At 49.5% G+C, this 21,040-nt stretch overlaps 2 protein-coding genes across 5 annotated transcripts in view; both read right to left on the bottom strand.

Moving 5' to 3' along the window:
- TMEM150C (transmembrane protein 150C) overlaps positions 1-11,157 on the bottom strand; it is a 28,256-nt gene extending 17,099 nt beyond the window's left edge. For 2 of the 4 annotated variants that reach the window (XM_027692844.1, XM_027692847.1), the window contains exon 1: positions 5,099-5,148. The gene's annotated coding sequence lies outside the window, so the exon portion shown is untranslated. Of the gene's footprint in view, positions 1-20; positions 4,816-5,098; positions 5,149-10,965 lie in introns of those variants that run through there. The other 2 variants (XM_027692845.1, XM_027692846.1) reach the window with 2 other exon arrangements.
- A 1,958-nt stretch (positions 11,158-13,115) lies between these two features.
- Positions 13,116-21,040, bottom strand: part of SCD5 (stearoyl-CoA desaturase 5) — a 37,176-nt gene continuing 29,251 nt past the window's right edge. The window contains exons 4-6 of the mRNA XM_027692713.1: positions 19,130-19,335; positions 15,390-15,622; positions 13,116-14,836 (exon numbers count right to left, since the gene is read on the bottom strand). Of these exons, the coding sequence (XP_027548514.1) occupies positions 14,646-14,836; positions 15,390-15,622; positions 19,130-19,335 (630 nt within the window). The 3' untranslated portion in view covers positions 13,116-14,645. The remainder of the gene's footprint in view (positions 14,837-15,389; positions 15,623-19,129; positions 19,336-21,040) is intronic.

The following is a 21,040-nucleotide window of genomic DNA, read 5'->3' as shown; positions in this document are numbered from 1 at the left end:
TCCCAGGGCAGATGCCTTACCACCTCTCCAAGGGCAGATATTGAGGAATATACACAGTGCCAGTAGCTCAGTGTGCAGCTGCAGCATGAACTGCAGGTTGTGCCCTGGGTGGGGGGAATGGCTGGAGCCCCAGGCAAAGGGGCTGTGACCTGGCACCAACCCTTTGCCTGACAAAGGGCACTGGGACCTGTGGTGCTGGCCAGGGATGGCCGGTCAGCCAGAGACTCTGTAGGTTCCAAATAAACAGTGAGAAGACCCCAGACTAAATATCACAATTGGAACAGGCTCACAGATTGTGAGGATATAAAAGCACAAGGGGTCCCTCCCCGGAGGCACCAATTCGAGCTGTTTCTGTCCAGCTATTACTGCAGAATGATTCCATTCTTTAAAGGATCCAGAGATCTGGGACTACGCTATAGGAAACTTGGGGTCCAGGCAGTGAGGAAAACCTGTCAGACTGTCTGAGTGTGGAGTGTGTAGGGAGTCAAGCGAGACACCACTGGGTCACTGGAACTGCCCATTGTGAAGGGGCTTCGTTCCCAGCACTGAAAGTCTCAGGTGGTGGGAGTGTGACTGCCAGAGTGGCTCCTGGATGGTCAGACAGGAAAGTTTCCCCAATACAGAGATGCTCAAGACTGGTCCGCTTTCACCAGACTTCTGAGACGCAAAGGAAGTCTCTAGCAGTCTCAACACAGACCAAACCCCATAGTCTCTCACCACTGCCACCACAAGGGCATATTTTTCCCTTGCCCAATCCTTTTGTTTGGGATGTTTATGAGAAGAGCACTTACCCCAAAGTCCCAGCCAAATCCCAAAGTGAAGAGTTGACGGAAAATGAGGAGGATAATTAATCTCCTCAAAAAATTAAAGACAGTAAAGCTCTCCCTGCTTCAGCTATGCAGTGAAGAAAGAGTCTCTGAAACTGTCTCACTGCTCTGCAAGTAACACACAAATGCAGGCTGATGTTATGGCAAAGCCCACGAAGTCAAAGGCACTGTGCAGTCTGTCCAGTGATCACCCTCAACCTCAACCACCCCCATCTAATGACCATTGTCTGAAGTAGCAACAAGCAGAATGAGTGTTTCTTGTCCCCTAAAGTACAGAGATCTTGTCAGTGTATTAATAGATTGATAGAGGTGTCTTATTTGCTCCCGAGCTCCAAAAACCACAAATGCCTTAAAGCGTTTCTAATCTGCCCAAGCAAGCAAAGCCAAGACACACATTACACCAGAAGGGGGTAGGAAGCCTGCCCAAAAGGTTTGTCCCATTATCAGGGAAAAAATGTAAGTGTTGGGAGTGGCAAAGAACACTCAACGGGGAGGTGAAACCTGGCACAGAAAGAGACAGATATGTCATGTTGACTTACAGATAGCTTCGAAGGTAAGGAAAGACACACCAAGCCCAGGGGAACAGACTTCGCAGAACGTTATTCCTGATCATATTGTCTCCTTTTCCAGTTTACAGATGAGAGAGTACAGGCCCTGGAAGCCCAAAACAGATCCAGGTTTCTCTGCCTTTTCTACCCTGCCACTGTTTTTTTCCCCAACAAACATAAGACATACACTCAAGCTACACAGCTTCCCAAGGAGTGTAAAGAGGGCTTTTCCCAGCTGTTTACTTTGTCTTCCACCTCTCTTGTCCCTTGTACTCTTCTTCTGTTCACCTTTTGGAAGCACAAGCTCCTTTCTCCACTGCAGTTTGCAGCTCTACACTTTTGAAGAGATGTTCACTGTCCCCAAAGCAGCATTTCCTTCGGTAAATGCCAGTTGGTCTGCACTTGTCATGGGGAAAACACCCAAGGCCTGTGAGCTTTTAGGGAGTGTGGCATAACACACCAAGCTTTCTCAGGACAGTTTTCCCTCACCAGCCTCTTCAGCCTGAGAACTCATGCCTCCTCCACAAAAAGAGGTCCTCTTCTCTTTGTATTAACCACCAAAGCCTCTGAGAAGCAGCCATGAGATGATGGGCCAGAGGCTGAGTTACAAGGAATGGATGCGCAGTACCCATGACCTGGCTTTTGTCATTACTCTAAAGTAGCCCTCTCTGGCATAGAGACTGTCATGGGTACAAACCACGTCAGTCTTTTGACTCTGTTTAGACCTGTGGAAATCATTTGCCCTGAGACAAGTACAAGGTAAGCAATCATACATAGGCATTTTTGTGGTGTTCACCACTGCCTCGCCAGCATTCCTCATTTGTAGGAATTAGTAACATTTGCTTACCAGTGTCCCAAGCTGCTGCAACCATAAATTGCTGTTTGTAGGGTGCTCAGATGAGCTATAGGAGGAAGGTGCCATACAGCCTTTCACTTCATGCAAACCTGCTGCAAACACAACTGACAGAGGGGACCAGGGAACAGCTTCTACCTGCTAAACGGTGGCCAAGCTTGCAAGCCTGCGTGACCAGCCTCTCCATCGCATCCAGAGGGCTTAAAACTTTTCATGTCTGTTGAAATATATTCAGAGCCAGACTTTTCCGTGGCACAGGAGACCACAATAAACCACCTCTAAGAGCGTTCAGCTGGGCCAAGACCACACTGGGGAGGCTCTCCCTGACAAAGCTGTGGCCATCCTCAGTGGCTTGGCCAGGCAGAGGCCTCTCTTGCAGTCCTGTGGTGCCAAAACTGAAGGGCCACTGGCTCTTCTGGCTCAGGCAGTCACCACTAGTAATCCCAGCGGCTCCTCATGGGAAGCAGGAAATCAGACAGGTCCCTAATTACCTGGATCTGCCCGAGATTAGGAAATCGAGGGGAGGCTGCTGGGCACTCCCCCCACCACTGCAGCACATCATCCATGCTTTTGCTTCCTTCCCTCTGCTACCCACGGGAGAGGCAGCCCAGACCTCTCCTAATGGCACCAGGGAGCACCTCGGCCTCCCCTCCCACCAGACCTGCCCAATATGCCACCAGTTCCACAGGTACAGCTGAGCACAGCTCAGCAGCTCCGGGTGCTGGGGAGGAGGCCTCTGCTCCTGTGTGCAGTGGGCAGGGTGGAGGGAGGGCTTCCCTCCTGTCCTGCACACAGGAGCAGCTCTCCCAGAGGGAGCCAGGTCTGCATGCCTGCCCATGGCAAACACTTCTTAGCTGAGCAAACAGCACTCGTACAGGGAGACTGCTGCTCTTGTAGGTGCCTCTCACTTGCAGGCATGACTGTCCAGAGGTAACCTCAGCATAAAATATTTGCATTATACCCCACACAAGGTATAATAATCTATAGCCCTTTTAACACTTCCTTTCATGGTTTTTGAAGCTTCATCACTCTTCTTTTCCTCTCCTCCCCTTCGCTCCACCTTTCTCTCCCCACCTGTCCACAATGTGTTTTGCTTCCTTTTCACTCTCACCCTGCCTTCATCCCTGAACCTCAGGTGACTGCTTCTGCAACCTGCAGGGACCCAAGGTGAGGGGAGCCAGGCACCTAGAGACCTTTGCAAGTCTTCTTGAGACAGCAAAAACCCACCATTATTCCCACTTTAGACAACAGGGCCAGTGAGTTGCTCACTGAGAGAAATCAGTGACCCAGAGGAGCGTGCACTCACAGAGTCCTGGCCCAAGCCTTCAACTGCACCTGCCAGCCACCCCCTGTCCCAGTGCATCCTTTCCAACATATTGCTTTGAATCTTCTCTCTCGTTTCTTACTGACTTTTCTCCGTTCCTTTGCTTCCACTTAACCTGCAATTACAGCTCATTGTTTCAGCTTGGACTGCAGGATCAGGACCCTAAAGTGTCTCTGTTGGGCCAAACCACAATCTTCCAATGTCAGGCTGCCCGGAAATGGCTGGGGGAGGAGAGGAAACCATCGACATGACATTTCTTCCAAGGAAAAACAATTGACTGTGTTAGTGTTCATACAAGCACACATCCCTGCTCTGCATCTGAAAAGCAAACACTGCAGCACAAAGAATCTTAAAAGGGGAAATGAAACAACTGCACTGACTTTCAGCACTCAGGCTCAGAAAATGCTGACCACTGAGCATGAAGAACCAGAAGAAAATAATTTGACTTTTAATAATCGAGTCCCTTTCTTTTGGACAGTGTCATCTATTTGAGCAAGACACAACAGGCAGTCAGTGTGCCAGGATATACCTTTCACACACTGCCCTCCTCCATATTGAGTTGCTATCCATAATTAACCATACATGTGTACATTGCTATGGCATAAGGATTGTGTGAATGCTGATCAGAACATCCTTAAGGCTACTTTCACAAGAAGCTCTGTTTAAAAAGGAAAAAAAAAAGCAAAAGGGAAGGTTAACTCATAATTCCTGCAACCTTTCTAGCTCAAGGGCTCTGAATCAAAGGTCTGGCACAAGCATGCTGCTGTAGGGAAAAGCTAAGATCCCAAGCAACCCCATCATCACCCTGGGACATCAGCACCCAGCATCTTTATATTGCTCAGAGGCAGGACCTCACCCTTCCTTCCCTGAGGGACCACAGCAGAGCCCAGTGGCCTTTCTCAAAACCTCTTCCCCTCCTGGGAATTTAACTGGACACAGCCTGCATGTCCTGACAGGACATCCCGATAGGATCTGGGGAAGGCAGGACTTGTCCCACCCCACAGCCTCAACCCAGGTGAGCTTCTCCGCAGACCCCTGTGCAGCAATCCTGGCAGAGGAGCTGCCGAGCTCTGTCACCATCACATCCCTCAGCCCCGAAGCGATGCCACAGAGAGATTCACGGGTGAGAGGGATGCCGGAATCATGACCTGGGCGATCTCTTCCACAGCTGTGTCCTTCGGGCGCTGGGCAAAGCGGCTCTAATCCTCTTACCTACCCCGTGCCTACCTGCCGTAAGCCAGCAAGCTCCAGGGCTGGCAGCACCGGGATCGCGGCTCCTCCCGCGCCCTGCAGCACCTGCGGTGCCCCCCGCCCGCCAGCCCTGCCCTGCCCTGCCCTGCCCACCCTCCCTGCCCCGGCCCCGCTCGCACCCGCTGCCCGCGGGGGAGCTCCGCGACCGCCGGGGGCGCCGGGACCGCGGCCGGGGAGGGGGCGGCTGGGCAGGGGGTGACGATTCGCGACAAGGAGGGGCGACGGCGAGACGGGAGGGGGTGTCTGGCGCTCCCCAGGGAGGCTCCCAGCCGCGGCTCCCGGGAGCGGCTCCTACCTGCGGGCGGCTCCGGCGGCGGCTCCGGCCCCGGTGGCGGCGGCGAGCGGGGGCCGGGCTGGGTCCGGGGGCCGGGCTGGGGCCAGGTCCCCGCCCCGCCTCGCCCCGCCCCGGACGGGCGGGACCGCGGCCGCCGCGGCCATCGGGGGCCGTGGTTGGTGGTGGAGGTCTTCTCTTGCTCTGACTGCCGCGTTTGGGGCGGTGGGACGCGGCCGCGGCCGCCCCGGCCCCTCAGAGCATCCCCCGGGCACGGCCAAAACCAAGCCCCGTGTCCGGCCGCAGCAGCGCGGGCTGGCCGCGGGCTCTCCCTGGCGCAGCCCAGTGCGGGGGTCCCTGCGCTGTGTCCCCTTCGCTGCCCGCCCTCCCTGACCCCGGCAGCACCTGCCCAGCCTGCGGCTCTGGGTGTACCTTCTGCTCCAAACCCCCAGGGGCACTGAGGAGGGCTCGCCACCCCAGCTCTGCAGCCTTCCCGGGAAGCAGTGTCCATTTGGATGAGTATTTTAAAAGACCTAGAAAAAGCAGCCACCCAGTAGCAAGAGACCCCAGGAACAGCCTGGGACATGTTGTTCTCTTCCACCTTTTTTCCTTTTCCTACCAGGTGGTGGGCTTTGTGATCTCTGTAAAGTATCTCTGTGGTTGGAGTTTTGAGAGGAAACATTCCCAGCAAAACAGCTCCACGATAACCATTCGGGACTGTTTCCTGGGGTGGAGGGATCCCTTTGCCTTCATGGGATTAAGTCAACGTGAATGCTACCACTTTTTTTTCCTCTCCCTCCCCTCTCTGACAAGATGACTGATGTTATTTTTTGACGGTCTTGTTTCTTCTAAAATCCAAATAAGCTAACACTTATTGAAAGTTTTGTCATGGTGTTATCACTTATGAACCAACACAAAACAGATGCCTAAATCCACACCTAAAGCCCCCAGAAGTGAGCTGAGTTATACATCAGCAGTTTATCAGCGTTTCATATACTGCCCTTCTAGTGACCAAGCAACACTCCTTCCCCCTGCAGCTTTGGCCCTCATGGCACACCCTGAAAAGTTTTCATCTCTTTGATCCCCAGGGATTGAAAACCCCTCAAAGTGCTGATCCTCAGAGCAAGCACTACAACCAGCAGGTCCCCTGAGCCATTACCAAAGTGGCTGCATCATCAAGGGAAAAGAGACACTCTCACTGGAAGGCATGTGCTGTGTGTGCTTCTTGGTGTTTTAAAGGCTGAGGGAGCTATTTTTAGAGCTGAAAGAACATTCTTCCTGCTCTGGTATTTCAAATCTTGTGCTATCCTGGACTAATAAATGGTTCCTTGCAGCTTTTGCATTTTTGCAACCCCGCAAAATCCAGAGATCTTGGCCAGGTTTTCCCTCTGTGTGCACCTGACACTGTCCCATGGCTCTGCCACACTCAGGAGCCACAACAAGTGACTGCTGGGCATGGCATTCCTTGGGCAAGGAGGTGCTATCAACCCCCATGTCACCAAGAGAGGCCCCAAAATCATGTGCCTGTAAAAACGTATGCTGGAAGTATCAGCATTAGCCACATCCCTAACTGCAAGGCTTCCTGTGATAGCAAAAGTCAAGGAAACTTGCTTTAAAAGTAACAGAGGAGAGTTGTTTGAGTCTCAGTATCCCCTGGCTTTCAGCAGCTGAGGCTGAAGAAAACCTTCTGTCAAACAGGTGAGAAGTGACAACGCGCAGCCCCGGTGATTTTGGCCAGAAAGGAAACGGCAGCAACTAATCAGAAAGTGCCTTAGTCACTTCACCTCTGCTGTCAGCCAAAGCTGGAAGGAAAACAATGCACCATATGGGATTTTAAAGCAATTTCATTTTTGGTAAACTCTGAGTGTCTGAGACATTTTGTTCACAGCTTTTTTTCGAGCAGATGGTGTCCCTGTGAGTGCTGGAAAATGCACGATGCTGACAGGCCCACCAAAAACCTCTCACAAATTAAAAACTCACAGCTTAAAAAAAGGGTACAGCCTGGGGACAACAACCATGTGCTGGAGCACGTCCAGTGCAGGAAGCGAGAGAGATGCAGGGAGGCATCAGCCATCAAGGGATGGTGTTACCTAGCTCCATGGAGATATTTGCTACAATCCCTTCTTCATGGGACAGCAGTCCCATGGGAGGAGCAGCCCCCCTCCTGTGAAACTCAACCTGCAGCATCCCCCTGTCAAGGGCTGTGAGGGTGCAAAGGGAGGCAGGGCACATGTGCATGTTGTTTTTGAGCTACATCCCACAATAACGCTTCCCCTGCCTCCCTCATGGTAATGCTGCATGTCCCAAATCCCACCGCAAGCCCACATTGACCTGTAGAAAGAGTTTTTCCTCCCACATCTCCACCAGCACTACCTTGGCAAAAAGTCGAGTAGCCATAAGTGCATTCCCTCCTCTTGTTTGGGGTTACCCACCACCTGGCTTTCCCAGGGGTAGGTGTGCCAGAGGCTGACACTGTTGTCCCTCCCTGCTAAGCCCATGACTTGGGAGACACAATTGCAGTGACACTGGTGGGCAGATGTGACAACGCTCCTGGGACGCTGTGAGCAGCGCGTGACTTCTCCTGTCCCAGCCTACACTGGGTTTTCCTGCTTGGCCACTGAGACCCACTGGGGATGTGCCTGGCAATTTGCCTGGCCTGGAAAGCCAGCCTGCTCCAACGCAAAGCAAATGTTCACAGTTATGGCTTTGCTTTGCTGCCTGTTCATTAGTATTTCCTCCCTCTGATGCATTACAGCATGTGCACGTTCCCTGTCCAAATTCCACCACGTAAGTGCTCTTCACGGGGACTGAACTGTGCGCCATCTCACATCTGCTTTCTTCTAGGGACAGAGAAGTGGGAATTCTGAGCCTCCGTGTCTTGACATCAAGTAGCAGGATCAGGCCTCAGAGGTATTTTGCTTTTCATATAAAAGAGAGGACTAACACAGGCCTAACCTCTGCCCTTGCAGACCTCACGGCCCAGGAAGAATCAAAGCAACCTCATGCTCCCCTAGTTACAGTCCTTCCCAGACTGATATTGCCACTGAAGGCTGGCTATGGTTATCCGGGGCTGTTTTTCTGGGGAGGAAAAGGTACACAGAGGTGAGGAAAACAGAAAAGGGAATTGCTTTGAGTTTGCTTTCATTCCTGGGAAATACATGTCTTCTGAAAAGGTATATTTACCACCTGTTTTTCGTGTCCTGCTCCTTTCTGCTCCAAAGCTGGAGTGAGGCCTGGCAAGAGACATCACCCATCCAGAAACAGGAGCGGTGAGGTTAAATATGGCATGGGTTAAACGGGGGTAAAACTGTCAAAAACCAGTTAAAACTGCTTCTCAGTTTAAGTGTTAACCCTCGTTTCATTAGCCAGATCATCTCTTACCAAAGCCATCTGTTCTTTTATCCAGCTTTTTAAATATTGTGATAGACTTCATAACTCCAAAAGCCCTGCTGATAAACAGATGCCATCTGAGCACACGCGCCCTTGGCTTGGCTTTGAGAAGGTGTGCTAAGGGTTGCTGGAGAGGCAGTCACCTGCAAAGGGCACTCTCTCACCCTAAGAAATATCCCCAGATCCCAACCCTCCAAGATGAACTGCTCCCTCTTCCCAGCTCGCCCACATAATCCCAACTGAGTAAAATTCACCTGGATTTGGGAATGGAGCAGCAAATTGAAGAGACCCACTCCATCTGACTGCAACAAAGTGACGCCATTTAAATGCTAGGAAGGGAAATGGAGCAAACGGAAAGTTACTTTTTTTTTTTTTTTTACATAAAAAGAGAAGTCAGAAAAAAAATACTGCTGTGCTAGCAAATACATGGGATAAAGAGGACTTGCACCCAAGGCAGTGAGGGTGCGAACTCTGGGGAGGAAACCTTGAAGTGCCAGTGTATGCAAATCATCTGCTGCAGACTGGCATGCCTTGTCCCCAAGAGGTACATGTTCTGACCTGGCAGAAGAGCAGTCCCATATGAAGCACAGAAAATGATGGGGGGGGGGGGGAAATTTTTTTTTCTTTTTAAGGATAATGAGATTGTGTAAAATAATTATTTCCTGTTATGGTGCTATAAACACTAATGGAATTGTGTCAGCCAGGAAAATTTAGTACCCCCAGTAAATACCAAGGTTAGGTATACTGTGCAGAGATAGTAGACATCATTTCACCTACATTTTTTATCTGTGCTGCTCACTGGAGCTTTCCCCCCAGGCATTTTCAAAGGTCTGCAAAAGGGGATTTTATGTTTTTACTGTTCTGCATGCAGGCCTTGCTGCTCATCTTCTTCTCTTGGGCAGTAAGATATATCTTTAAAAATGCAGCTTGTGTGGGGCAATACCTTTACCTGCACTGGGGCCAGACCTTTGCTCCTTGCCCTTTTGCCTGTAGCCCCAGCTTGGCCATGGCTGGTGCAGGAAGGGAGGGGCAGTGGCAGAGCTCCTGGCACAAGGCTGAAAACCGCTTATCTCCCTGGAACTCACAAGTGTGGCTGTACCAAAGCCAGCAGGTTGGGGTGGGAATGGTGGCAGCTGGGGCACAGAGTGGTTGGGCAGACCTGTTGGGGTCATTTCACTGCAAAATCGGGGTGGAAATTCTTTAAGCGTTTTCTCAGAAAAAGCTTAAATCAGCGTTTAACTCTCCAGGGAGCGGGACAGCAGGAGATGCACTCAGTAAAAGCAGCGCCCCTCATGTGCGGGGAGTGACTGAGACAGCAAAAGCCTCCAAACCATCCAGCGGGCAACTCTGCCCATGCAGAGGCACCCCAGGAGTTTTGGTTTTTTCCCCCTATTGTCCCCCTGTTTAGTGGGGTTGGTGTTGCTGGGTATGACCCCCTGGATGCCAGAGGTTTCTGCTCCCGGGCTGGGCACAGCTGAGTCATTGCAGGAGCCGGAGCACATGGGCACATGTTGGCAAATGCCTCCTTTGCCACTGGGCTCTGCCTTCAGTTTTGCTTTTACTTCTTTTAAAATAAGATCCTAAGGGAAATTGCACCATGATACCCAGAAACACCCCAGAAGGTGGTGAAAAGAAACCCCATAACACCCTGTGAGACCCTTTCTATGTAAGGGTACAGCTACAAAACAGCCTAGGAGCAAAAATATCAAGGTAATACAAGTCCAGCCTAGCCATGCTTTTGGGACCTGATATACTGTCAACTGATAAAAATCTCTCCAAACTGAGAGACCTCCCAGCTGCAAATAACCCAAACATTGGCTAACCACAGCCCATAGGTCAGTCACCACATTTCCAGCATAGCATGGACTCTCAGGCTCATGTGGACACAGGAGACCTTTTAGAAGATCTTTTTTTTTCCTAGGAGCCTCCCACACCAGCTGCTGAATGTGATACCTGAAGTCAGGCCACATTTCCCATCTGCTGGGCTTATTTCTAGAAAGCTGTGTTCTGGCTGCCAGCCAGAGGACAGCAGTCGCCTTGCGCTTGCAAGCTGCAGAGACAGGGATGCAGACACCACTGGGGCTCACGAGGGAACAGCAGAGCCACTGAAGGAAGTGGGCATAAATCCGCCCCTCATGCCTCAAGAGCAGCCCCCTCTGCATCCCTGCACACCTTCCCCCCTGCCCCCCAACTCCAGCAATCCACTACTTTCACCAGGTGTTTTTAAGCTGGCTCAAGGATATGGTGACCAGCCCAGGGCTGACCACCCGCCCTTTTCCCACCCCAGCTCTACATGCAAGTGCCAAGTGAAGTTTTGGTGCTGTTGCTCAGGACCCTGGCACAGCCCCCAGCCCAGTGGTGCAGAGCAGGACTGCCATCAGCTTTCCTGAGCACTGCAGCAGGGGCTGTCAGGCAGGAGATGGCACAGGAGATGTCTGCTCCACTTGGCTGCTTTTCAGGGACTGCAAGCCCTGATGCATTTCTTCGGTGCCAGTACTCACCCTGTCACCGCAGCACCTTTCTCAAGGTGTGACTTCAGCTCCAGCAGGTTTTGCTCACGCTTGCCTCCTGCTTCAAGGATTACCCCGAAGCAGCCCAGCCCGTGTGCCCAGCTGCGGCAGGGATGGGATTAGACAGAGCCTGGATGTTCCCCTGCAGTCAGCCACCACAACCTTGGTCTCACCCCACACCGTGGCAGTGGTGTTTGTACACAGCCCTGAGGGGGGGCAGGTTTCATCACTGTTTGCATGGTCAAGTACACGCTTTAAGTTACAGATTAAATCCTCCCTTAGCAATTGTGCCAAGTGCCAGGGCAGGCACAGCACTCCCTCGAGCCAACTCAGAGAGCAGGTGACCTGCTCGGGGGGTTCTGCTGTGGAAAGAGCACACGGCTTCAGAGCCAAGGCCGCACTTCCTAAGGGCCCCACCAGTTCTGGGAAAACTGGTGTGTGCCAAAGCTGAGAGCCTAGGAACACTGAGTGCAACACGGCATGGGGCAAAGTAAAAATGCCTCTTGTTCTTGGTCCTATGTGGTGTTATTCCAGATGGTTCAGTGTGCTGAGAACAGAGCTGGACACAACGGAAGATCAGGCACTCTCAGACCATCAGGTCTTAGATGACAGTCACTGTATCCTTGGTTAAGTCCAGCCTATAGCCAGCCACTGATCCACCGGCAGTCCTTCAACACTTTTGCACTGCTCAGAAACCAGCTGCAGGGTCCTTAACTACCAGATCAGCAGGAGAGGTGCCAAAGTCCACAGATATAAGTGCCTTACAGAGGCTTCACAACTTCCCCACATCACTGCATGCAGCTGTGGATTGATCCAGCAGCTACCCTGGGAGGTGGCTGGGACACTTCCTGCCTCCCAGAGACCCTACATATTCTTGAGGAAGGGGAGAAAACACTACAGAACATGACCAAAATGATTTAAAAAGAAAAAAAAAGCAAAACAAATTATTCAAAAAGTTCAAAACAAATCCAACCCCCCCCAAAAAATCCAAACAAATAAGCAAAAAAAGGAAATGCATGGAAGTATTCCTCATTTTACCAAAATTTGAAGCACCCTCTTCAGAAATCCTCTTTAGGAATCTTCCTGCAAAAGCTAGCTGACTTTTTTTTATCAACTCCACCACATGGAGAAGTTAATTTACAGAAACAGGAACTCAGGTAGTGTAAACTTTAAGATAAGGCATTTGATGGAGGAGCTTTTCCTTTTCTGAATGGTGTTTATTTTCAGTTTTTCAAAACCAGGTAACTTGCCAACAGTTTCAATACCAATCTCAGAACCCTGAAACCCACTGGAACTGCTGCTGCTGCTGAAGTCTTACACCTGGGGAGGGCAGGGGGAATATTACCTTGTTGTACTTTCAGGTAGTCAGAGAGGTTCAGAACAGCATGTACCTCTTTGCAAGGCCAGTTATTCTTCTTACACCACATACTGGACAGGAATCAGCTTAAGGAAGTCCAAGTAATAGCAGCACAAAAGAAAGATGATAAAGATCAACAGGAACTTGTGTCTCCTGGTGCCCGTGAAGTGCATTCACGGCAGCTCTCCAGTTAGGAAATTGCACAAACGAAACGATGGGAGCGCCAGTGAAATCAGGCACTTGCACATCTTCCAAGCTTCCTACACCCAAACACCAAGTCCAAACCCCTTACCTGCATCCCCCTGAAGGCAGGTTTCCTGTGGTTTCTGCCACTCTCCAATGGCCTGTTGACCGGACAAAGATGGAAGCAACAGTGCTTATCTTTCTAAACAGCAGGAGGTCAGAAGCCTCCCAGCTCTGGGACCTCGTTTGTTTGGTCAAAGTGTTGTCCTGCAGTCACATTGAGCTGATATTTTTCTATTGAAGTGGGATTTTCATGTGCAAGAACTTGCCACAGTTTCCCTTCAAGCTTATGTCAGCTTCAATTTTCTTTTTCCCCCTCTATCAGCTTGGCCACTACTCCCAAAGTAATCAAATCTCTTGGTGCCCTTCCGTGTGACAACCTCCTCTTCCACTGACATTCAGAAATGCTGAGGGGGTAAGTATTTTGAAAATGCTGCAGCAAATGAGTAGCTGGAAATGCCAGGCAAAACCCTGCTGTAATTCTGATGTGAGATGCACAAAGCCCTTCGCTCTGGGAGATGTTTCAAAACAAGACACGGCGGCCAGTCTAACTCGTAACTGTTTATTGTAAATCACTCAAGAGTTTACACATCATTAATGACAAAATAACACTTTTAAAACACCTGCTGGATGAGAGACAGAATAAAGACAACTCTTTTATATTATATGGCATCATTTAAAAAACAAAAAACAGAACAAAAAAGAAACCATTTAATTTTTTTCCCCACTTTTGCATCTTTCCTGAAAATATCTGGGCCTGAGTCTCAGTTATCTCAAGATCCCTGCCTTGCCCAGGGCATGAGGCCTCGTGGCTGGGAAACAGGCACTCCCTCTCCGAGGGGCAAGGCAGTGACCTTCCTTATAAATGAAAATCATGCCCTCTATCTTCAAAAGTGCTCCAGTGCTGACAGTACAAAGCCTCTCTCCTGCACTGGCTAACATCTAACACAAAGGGCTATATGTCCCATTAAATCCACATGCCTTTTTTTTCTTTTTTAATACTTTTTTCCTTTTTTTTTTCTTTTTTTTCTTATTTTTTTTGTTAAGCAAGGCAACTGTTAAAATTCAGAAGCTACATAACTGTCTTTATATTTTGCTCAGAAACCAATGGATGTTGCATGCAGCTGAAATATTAGTACAGACTCTGACTTAGATAAAGGTCGGTTTTCTAAGACCCACTAGTCAAAGGCAGAAAAAGAAATTAAGAGGCCTCTTGTGCAAAAGGAGCTAAAATATGCATGCATTGATGGCCATGACTGATTAGAATACAACTTAGGTCTCCAAACATTGAAACCGAAGCTTTATTTGGCTTAAGACATGGTTGAGCTCTATACATTTACAATTACAATGTATATGTGACAACAAAGGAATCATCTCAACATAGCATCAGTTGGTATTTTGGCCTGTATAGAGACTAATTTTTAACACAAAAGCCTGCTCAGCAATAAATGTTTTTCATATTTAGCAAAGACAGCAGTGCACTGGGCTGGCTAACAGGGCTAACAAAAAGAAGAAAGCAGGTTTTCAAACTAACATTTAACTAAATTTGGGGTGATTTTTCCCCTTGGACATACTGTTTTGTCATCGGTGCTGTTACTGTCCTTTCCATTAGTATGTAGCTGACACAGCACATCGGGCCCTGCCCCAAACCCTCGAAAGATGCATCTCAAAAGCATATTTGATTAACAGTAGAAACAAAAACCTCTCCTAACTGCACTTGGAAAGGACAGTTAGTTCCTTCAACCTGCCAACGTTTACCATGAACAAGCAAATTACAACAAATCTCAGACATGAACTACAGTGACTAAAATCAAATCTCTCTCCTGTTTAACTGCAATATTAAATAATATGTAACATTTTTACACTTAATAGTCTTAAGTTTGGACATAAGACAGCTAATAAGGAAAAAAAAAAAAGCTGTGGCTGAATCTGTTCCGGTGGTATTAATTCAGCCCAACTGATCTGAAAAAAAGTAATTTTACCAGGAGGTAAATCCACCACAGGCACGGGGTTGCACTCACACCCACCCACCCACGCGTACAGCAGCGCTGGCACAGCAAAGCGTTACTTTTCAGGCACTGCCATCTCCAGTCCTTTCCTTGCGAGCCTGGATCATCTCCTTCGGAGCCTGCTTGCGGTCAGTGACCAACCCCAGCCAAAACATGAAGTCAATGAACCAGGTGGTGGGGTTGAACTTCAGGCCCAGCTCACTGGCTGAGTAGTCAAATGGGAAGGTATGGTGGTAGTTGTGGAAACCCTCACCTGGAAAACAGAGAGGGAGTTTAAAGACCACATGGCTGGCACTTTTATCGACTCAGGAACATGCTCAGGAGGGACATCCCAACATCCATTTCCCTAGTCTTGCATCTAGTGGAGGTTATGCTCCACCACAGATACAGGAGACCTCTGGGGCAGACCCAAACCAGACTCCACTTCAGTGCTCTGGGCTTTCCTCCCCAGTAGGAAGGGGCACATCCCACCCCTTACACTCAGGGAAGAAAGCCATAAGTGCTTCAAGAGGGGATGCACAACTGAGTAAGAAGCAGGGTCACTTACTTCTGCTGCCCTATCCCCAGCCAGCTGCTGAGGAGAGAATTGCTACTGTGTGCTAACACCTCTCTTCCCAGAGACTACGTGGCATTACTTCAATGTAAAACAAGGCAGCCCTCCTCTAGGATGCGCAAGCTCCAGCCTCCTCCAAGCCCTGGCTCCAAGTGGTGTCCAGCTGCAGGTGCCCAAAGCCCCAGCCAGGGCGAAACGGGATGGGATGTGGCTCTTGAGTTCGCAAAGCTCTGCCCAGGGCTGCCGCACTTACCAATGGCTCCCAGCGTGACCAGGGTGTTCTGCCGGGGGTTGATGTACTTGTCGTAGGGGCGGTTGCCGTACATGTGGGCGGCGCTGTTCACCAGCCAGGTGACGTTGAGGGAGATGGTGTACCGGAGGATGGAGGCGAGGAAGTAGGCGTTCCACAGGCTCTCGCCCCAGAGGTACCACGGCACAAAGGTGGGGATCACAAAGCACATCAGCACGACCGAACTCTTGTAATACCTGCCGGCGGTACAAGGCAAGAAAGAAAAAAAAAAAAAAAGATGGGGAGAGAAAAGGTCATGGTTACCGTGGTGGGAATGACAGCTGGGGTGAATGGGGATAGGCCTCTGGAGACATGGCTCTGCCAGAAACACCTCGCATAACCTGGGCTGGCCCCACAGCTGGAGCAGCGGGGAACATTTCAGACATCCACAGTCATGACATAACTTTTCCAAGAACTATTCAAAATGCCAAGACTACCCAAACCCCCAAAGCAGCAGGTAACACTGAAGCTGAACAGCTGAGACCCAGTCCCAGAGCAAACCTCCCAAGCTGACTGAGCACCTTTAAACCTGGGGAAGTGCAGAGCTGGCTGCACACCCAGGGTCTAGGGTCTGTCTCTGGGACTGTAAAAGCCCAGGGCTTGGCAGAGCTGTGTCAGAAACACACTCACTGCTAAGGCTTCCCCCATGCTCCAGTCAGAAGGGAACCTGCAGCACAGGGCAGGAGCAGCTCCTTTCTATACCACTGCTGCTGTGTGAGCTCCAACAGTGGCAACACACCCAAAGCACCTGCTGAGAGACCATGGGCAAACCCTGCCAAGGGTAAGGAGAAAGATGCACCTGGGCCTGGGGGCCAGGAGGATTGGATGGCAGAAGCCTCGATGCTCCTCCATACACTGGACAAAATCAGTGTTCAGTGCAAAACAGGGAGGGAGAGAGGGAGCTGAACAGTCTGAGAACAAAAAGGAAAGCTTCACAGTACAGCTAAAGCCACACACCCAGACGGGGCAGGGAAGAGGGAGTGTAGAATGCACGGAGCACAGAGGTGAAGAACAGGAGAAACAAAGAGAAAACTCATGCTGGGTAAATTAAGCCAAGTCAAGTGGAGACAAGGAAAAGCTCAGCAAGAAGTGGGGAGATAAAGCCAAAATCAAGATCTGAAGTAAATGGCTCTAAATGGAGAATGGGCTAACAGTGCTCAGAAGCAGAGAGCAGCAAGACAGCGCAGCTTGGGAGCCACCTATAGTGTGTCCCCTGCTCCAGGGGAAACAAGGTCTGCCTTCCCCACTGAGCCCTTATACCTCCCTCCAGATTTACTACAATGACCCTGGGGTATCACCATCAAAGCAAGCTGCCACATGAAACTAGAGTGGTAGGCTGAGGGGACAGGACTTTGAAGGGTGCAGAAAAAAAAGAAATGCAAAGTAAGACCCATCTTATTTGTGCCCATATGACAGGTTTAAAATAGATCTCTGCTTTTGCTGAGTTTTCTGGAAGGGATGAGGAAGAACAGAGTTTGGATTTGTTAAACAATTATCAGAACTTTGCATTTGCTGAAAGTTTTTCAGGTAGGAAGAACTGTCATCTTGGTTTGACAAAAACAAACAATTTTCAATTAAAACCACAGAGCATTGGAAAAACGTTAATATTAGCAGTGCTTTTGAAAGGAAGAAAGTTTTCATGAACATAGTTCTCATCTGTAACACCCAAGCGAATTTTGATCATCTTGTATAAGAAATAAATCAACTTCTTGTCTTGCAAGTTCTTTGTTTGGTATTTTTGTTGTTATTTCGAGGTTGTGCTTCTTATGCTGGGCTCCAAAAGGATATCTGCAGCTCTCCAGCAACACTAGCCATGGGGAAAAGAGAGCATCTTCTCAGCTCTCTCACAGAACTCTGTCTTCACTTACCTGAGCCAAGGCCCTCCAAGGAAACAAGTCCCCATTCTTTGCTCCACCAAAGATAACAAATAATTTCCCACTCATATGACTGACTTCTGATAAGGTTTGCAAACCTCATAAGTTCAAGGCCAGGATTTAAGTAGAGATGGGGGAGAAAAATACTTTCCAGTCCAGAAAACTCCTTCAAAGTTCAAAGCCTCTACCATTCTGGGAAAATAAAATAAAATATGAAAACAGTTTATCAGGCACCAATAAAACTATGCTGTGAGTTGCAAGAAGGCCAGACTGAAGCCTTTGATGAAGACATGCTGAACAGCACATGAACATCTGAACAGCACTTGACTACATTGTCTCCCTTTGACAGAAACATCCACCCTGGAATAAGAAACCTCCTTACCTGGAGTTCGGGGGCACCAATATCTCAATACATGCTTGGGGAACAGCACTGGCTTGCACCATATGAAAACTTTGTCGTGAAGACACTTCACCTGTGAGCTTCCCTCTCACATCACATGCAGGAGTAGTGCTCTGTTATTCACAGAGGGTAAACTTTGCTGTCAGTCATGCCTGGAGCAGTGCTGTGATTTCAGCTGAAGTGATGTGGTTTTAAACCGATTGAGTGGTACCTCATACACAACTCAGCAGCACCACTAAATTCACCAAAGCTAACAATCTGGCCTTAAAACAAAACATGACAAGAAGGATTTATTATAATTCTTACTGATCTGACCTGCCAGGTTTTCCATGCTGTCGAAAACCCCCAACATTTTGACCTTGTAGAAAGGAAAAATTCGAATTCTGATTCCCAGATAAGGGAAGGTAAACTCCAAAGTCCTAAATTCAAATCCAGAGCAAAGACATTTGCAAAGATACAACTTCCCTGCAGAAAATGTGTTTCTTCACTACACAAGCTTTGCAGCATAACCAAAGCAGTACAGCCTACTTCTCATGGGATGCTGTTGTCTTGGAAAAGATAATAACCAAGAGCAGCTGCAGCAAACTGCATGGAAGCTGTTGCAAACAGGCACTGCCAACTGAGGAACCAGTAAAAGCAACCATATGTGGAAGGTAGTATTCCTCACTCCTCGAGCATTTCCAATACAAGGTTAATTTTGCATTAGAGAAGTCTGTGCACTAGCAGAAAAAACCTGATTTCTAGACTCCACTGACTGCTCCCCTCACCCAGAAGATACACAGAAATGGCCTTATGCAATTTTCCAAACCGCTTGGATTAAATGCTTGCAGGCAGAAAGAGTCTTCTTGTGCCTAAAGCACAGGTACTCACATAAAGGACAAAGAATGTTGCTCACTTCCCATCTCTCTTAGCATGTGTAGCAAACTGAATTAGGCCTGTGCTAATTCCCAATGGAGATAATTAATCCTGTGCAGAATGGCAGTCTTGGGAGAGGAAACACTTGGCCTGCACTGGCCCACGGGTGCCAAAGATGGCTTTGCAGAGTAAAATGTGCACTTCTGCACTAAGGCAGTTAGTGATTACAGCATTTGCTCCTATGATCAAAGCAGAAGGCCAAGATCTGAGCAACTCCTGCCACAGCTGTTTTCATAACCAGCCCTGGCTTTTTGGAAAAGCAGAGGGACAAGGACAGGACTTGCTGCTTGTGCAGCAGGGCCCGTAAGGACAGTCAGCAAGTTTCAGCCACGTGGCAACAGTGGGGGCCAGAAGGAAGGCAGTCCTAGCACCTGCCATCAAGGTGGCAGGGAGGATACCTCAGGGGAGAAAAGGGAGAGATAAAAATAGGGAATCAGCCACAACTAGACAAGCAGGCGGAAGGATCTCTCCACCCCCATCTCACATCAGGGCCCAGCGCTCTCACTCTCACTTACTTTCTTTGGAACCTGACGACAGGGTCATCCAGCAGGTCAGTGAAATCCAGCTTCCTGCCCTTCTCTATGACGTCCCGGTGCTTGCGCACGAAGAGCCAGCCGATGTGGGAGAAGAAGAAGCCACGGCGGGCGTTGTGCGGGTCCGCGTCCGTCTCCGAGTACTTGTGGTGCACGCGGTGGTCGCGGCTCCACTCGTAGATGTCGTTCTGCACAGAAAGCGTGGTGAGCTGAGAGGAGAGAGGCCGGGCAGCACAACCTCCAGCTCCTTCCCCACACAGTGGCAGCACCAAGCCCCTCTCTGACGCTGCTCAAGAAAGGTTATTGACTAAAAACATCCTGAGGGACCTCGGCTTTGCAGACAGCCAGCCCATCACGCTGCTCCCTGTCAGAACGGGACCTGCTCCAGGAACTGGTGACACAGACTGGACACGTCCCAGGGCTGGAGGTGGCTGGAAGCCAGCAGCCTCTTGGGAGTTACCACCATCAGACCACCTGGTGCTGTGCCCTCCCTGGGTATTTGCTGGCTGAGTTACCATCATCAGTCCACCCTGGGTGTTCGCTGGGCTGAAGGGACAGGGTACATACATGTTTACATTGTTATTTTAAGAACCTGCCATGGGGGAGCTTGCGTATTTATTTTCAGGGGACTACTGTGCAGAGGCTCTCAGTTCTGGCATACTTTTCCTGAGCTGGTTGCAGCTGGTTACCACTGACACCCTCCAGGCACAAACACAGCCCTGAAAATGGGACAAAGCTTGTGGATCACTACAACTACTGTAGTGTACAACATTACACTGAAATGCCTCATGGCTGTAAAATTTCACGCTTGGATCTATAAAGAGAGACTTTCTGAGTTTACTGAGCAGAAGGGATTTCAGCCTCCCAATTTGTTCTGCAGGATGCACTGGCTGAATGCGCCGGACTAAACTGGTGGCTTTTGCAGTGGTGCCAAGCTATTAGTGCAGGGCACTGTAAGCACGTACAACACTTGCAAACCTCAGGCCACATACTCATGTATGAATTGAATTGCTCAACACCAGCACCAAAACATGGAAATGTTAGTTAATGCTCACAAGAGTGTAAACTTTAACTGGAAAGTTCTTAGCAGAGTGTGCTTTCCTTTGCTATTTCCATCTTTGCACACTCAGGGAGGTACCCAAGCAGTAATAACCAAAGGAGGGAAAGGCTTGGGTTAATTTTAAGAACAGCACCCACAACCACCAACCACAGCAGCTTTGCTTCCATGAGAACCAGGCAAACCATTTGTGGTGTCTCTGAAGTAAGTGCAGGGCGCCAGCCATCGTGGCACTGAATATACCACAGGACACAGCAAGCACAGGCTGATGGCAACTGTCTGTATCTGTATTTTGTGAGACAAAAGCCCTATGCTGAAAGCATTGCAGAAATCATTGCTCTTTCTCTCAGCTATCAACATTTGAGAGAAAGCACTGGGAGGGCACTCCAGGAACAACTGCAAAGAGCAGCTAAAGAATCCAGCTCAGATGCCTCCATGTCCAATTGCAGCTTTGCAAAAATGCTCTCTGCCTGCAAGAGCACACAAGGGACAAGAGAGGAACAAAAGCCCCAGAGAGATCTCAGCTCCACTGCACTCAGTTTTGCTCAGCCCTGTTCTGTTGTCATGTCGTGAACAAAATGATGCTGGGAGTGGGCTGGGGATGAGGGGAACACTTTTCTGCAGCACTGACTCATCTAAGCCATTGAGAGGAGGCAGTGAAGATCAGCCCCTTGCAAGCACTCCAGTATGTTGCATCTTAACTATCCCTTTGCATGAGAAAACAAAGCAAACTGAGTGAAGCAAAGGAAGCCACCAAAGTCCTCAGTGAAATCAAGGGGAGACCTTTACCTTCCTGGAGAAATCAAAGGGAATGAAAACCTCTACACTGCTTCAAG

Source organism: Neopelma chrysocephalum, unplaced genomic scaffold (assembly GCF_003984885.1).
Source record: "Neopelma chrysocephalum unplaced genomic scaffold, ASM398488v2 Primary Assembly neopelma1_88, whole genome shotgun sequence".
Taxonomy (NCBI): domain Eukaryota; kingdom Metazoa; phylum Chordata; class Aves; order Passeriformes; family Pipridae; genus Neopelma; species Neopelma chrysocephalum.
The sequence above is the reverse complement of the archived record's forward strand: the minus strand, read 5'-3'. Positions and strand labels throughout refer to the sequence as shown.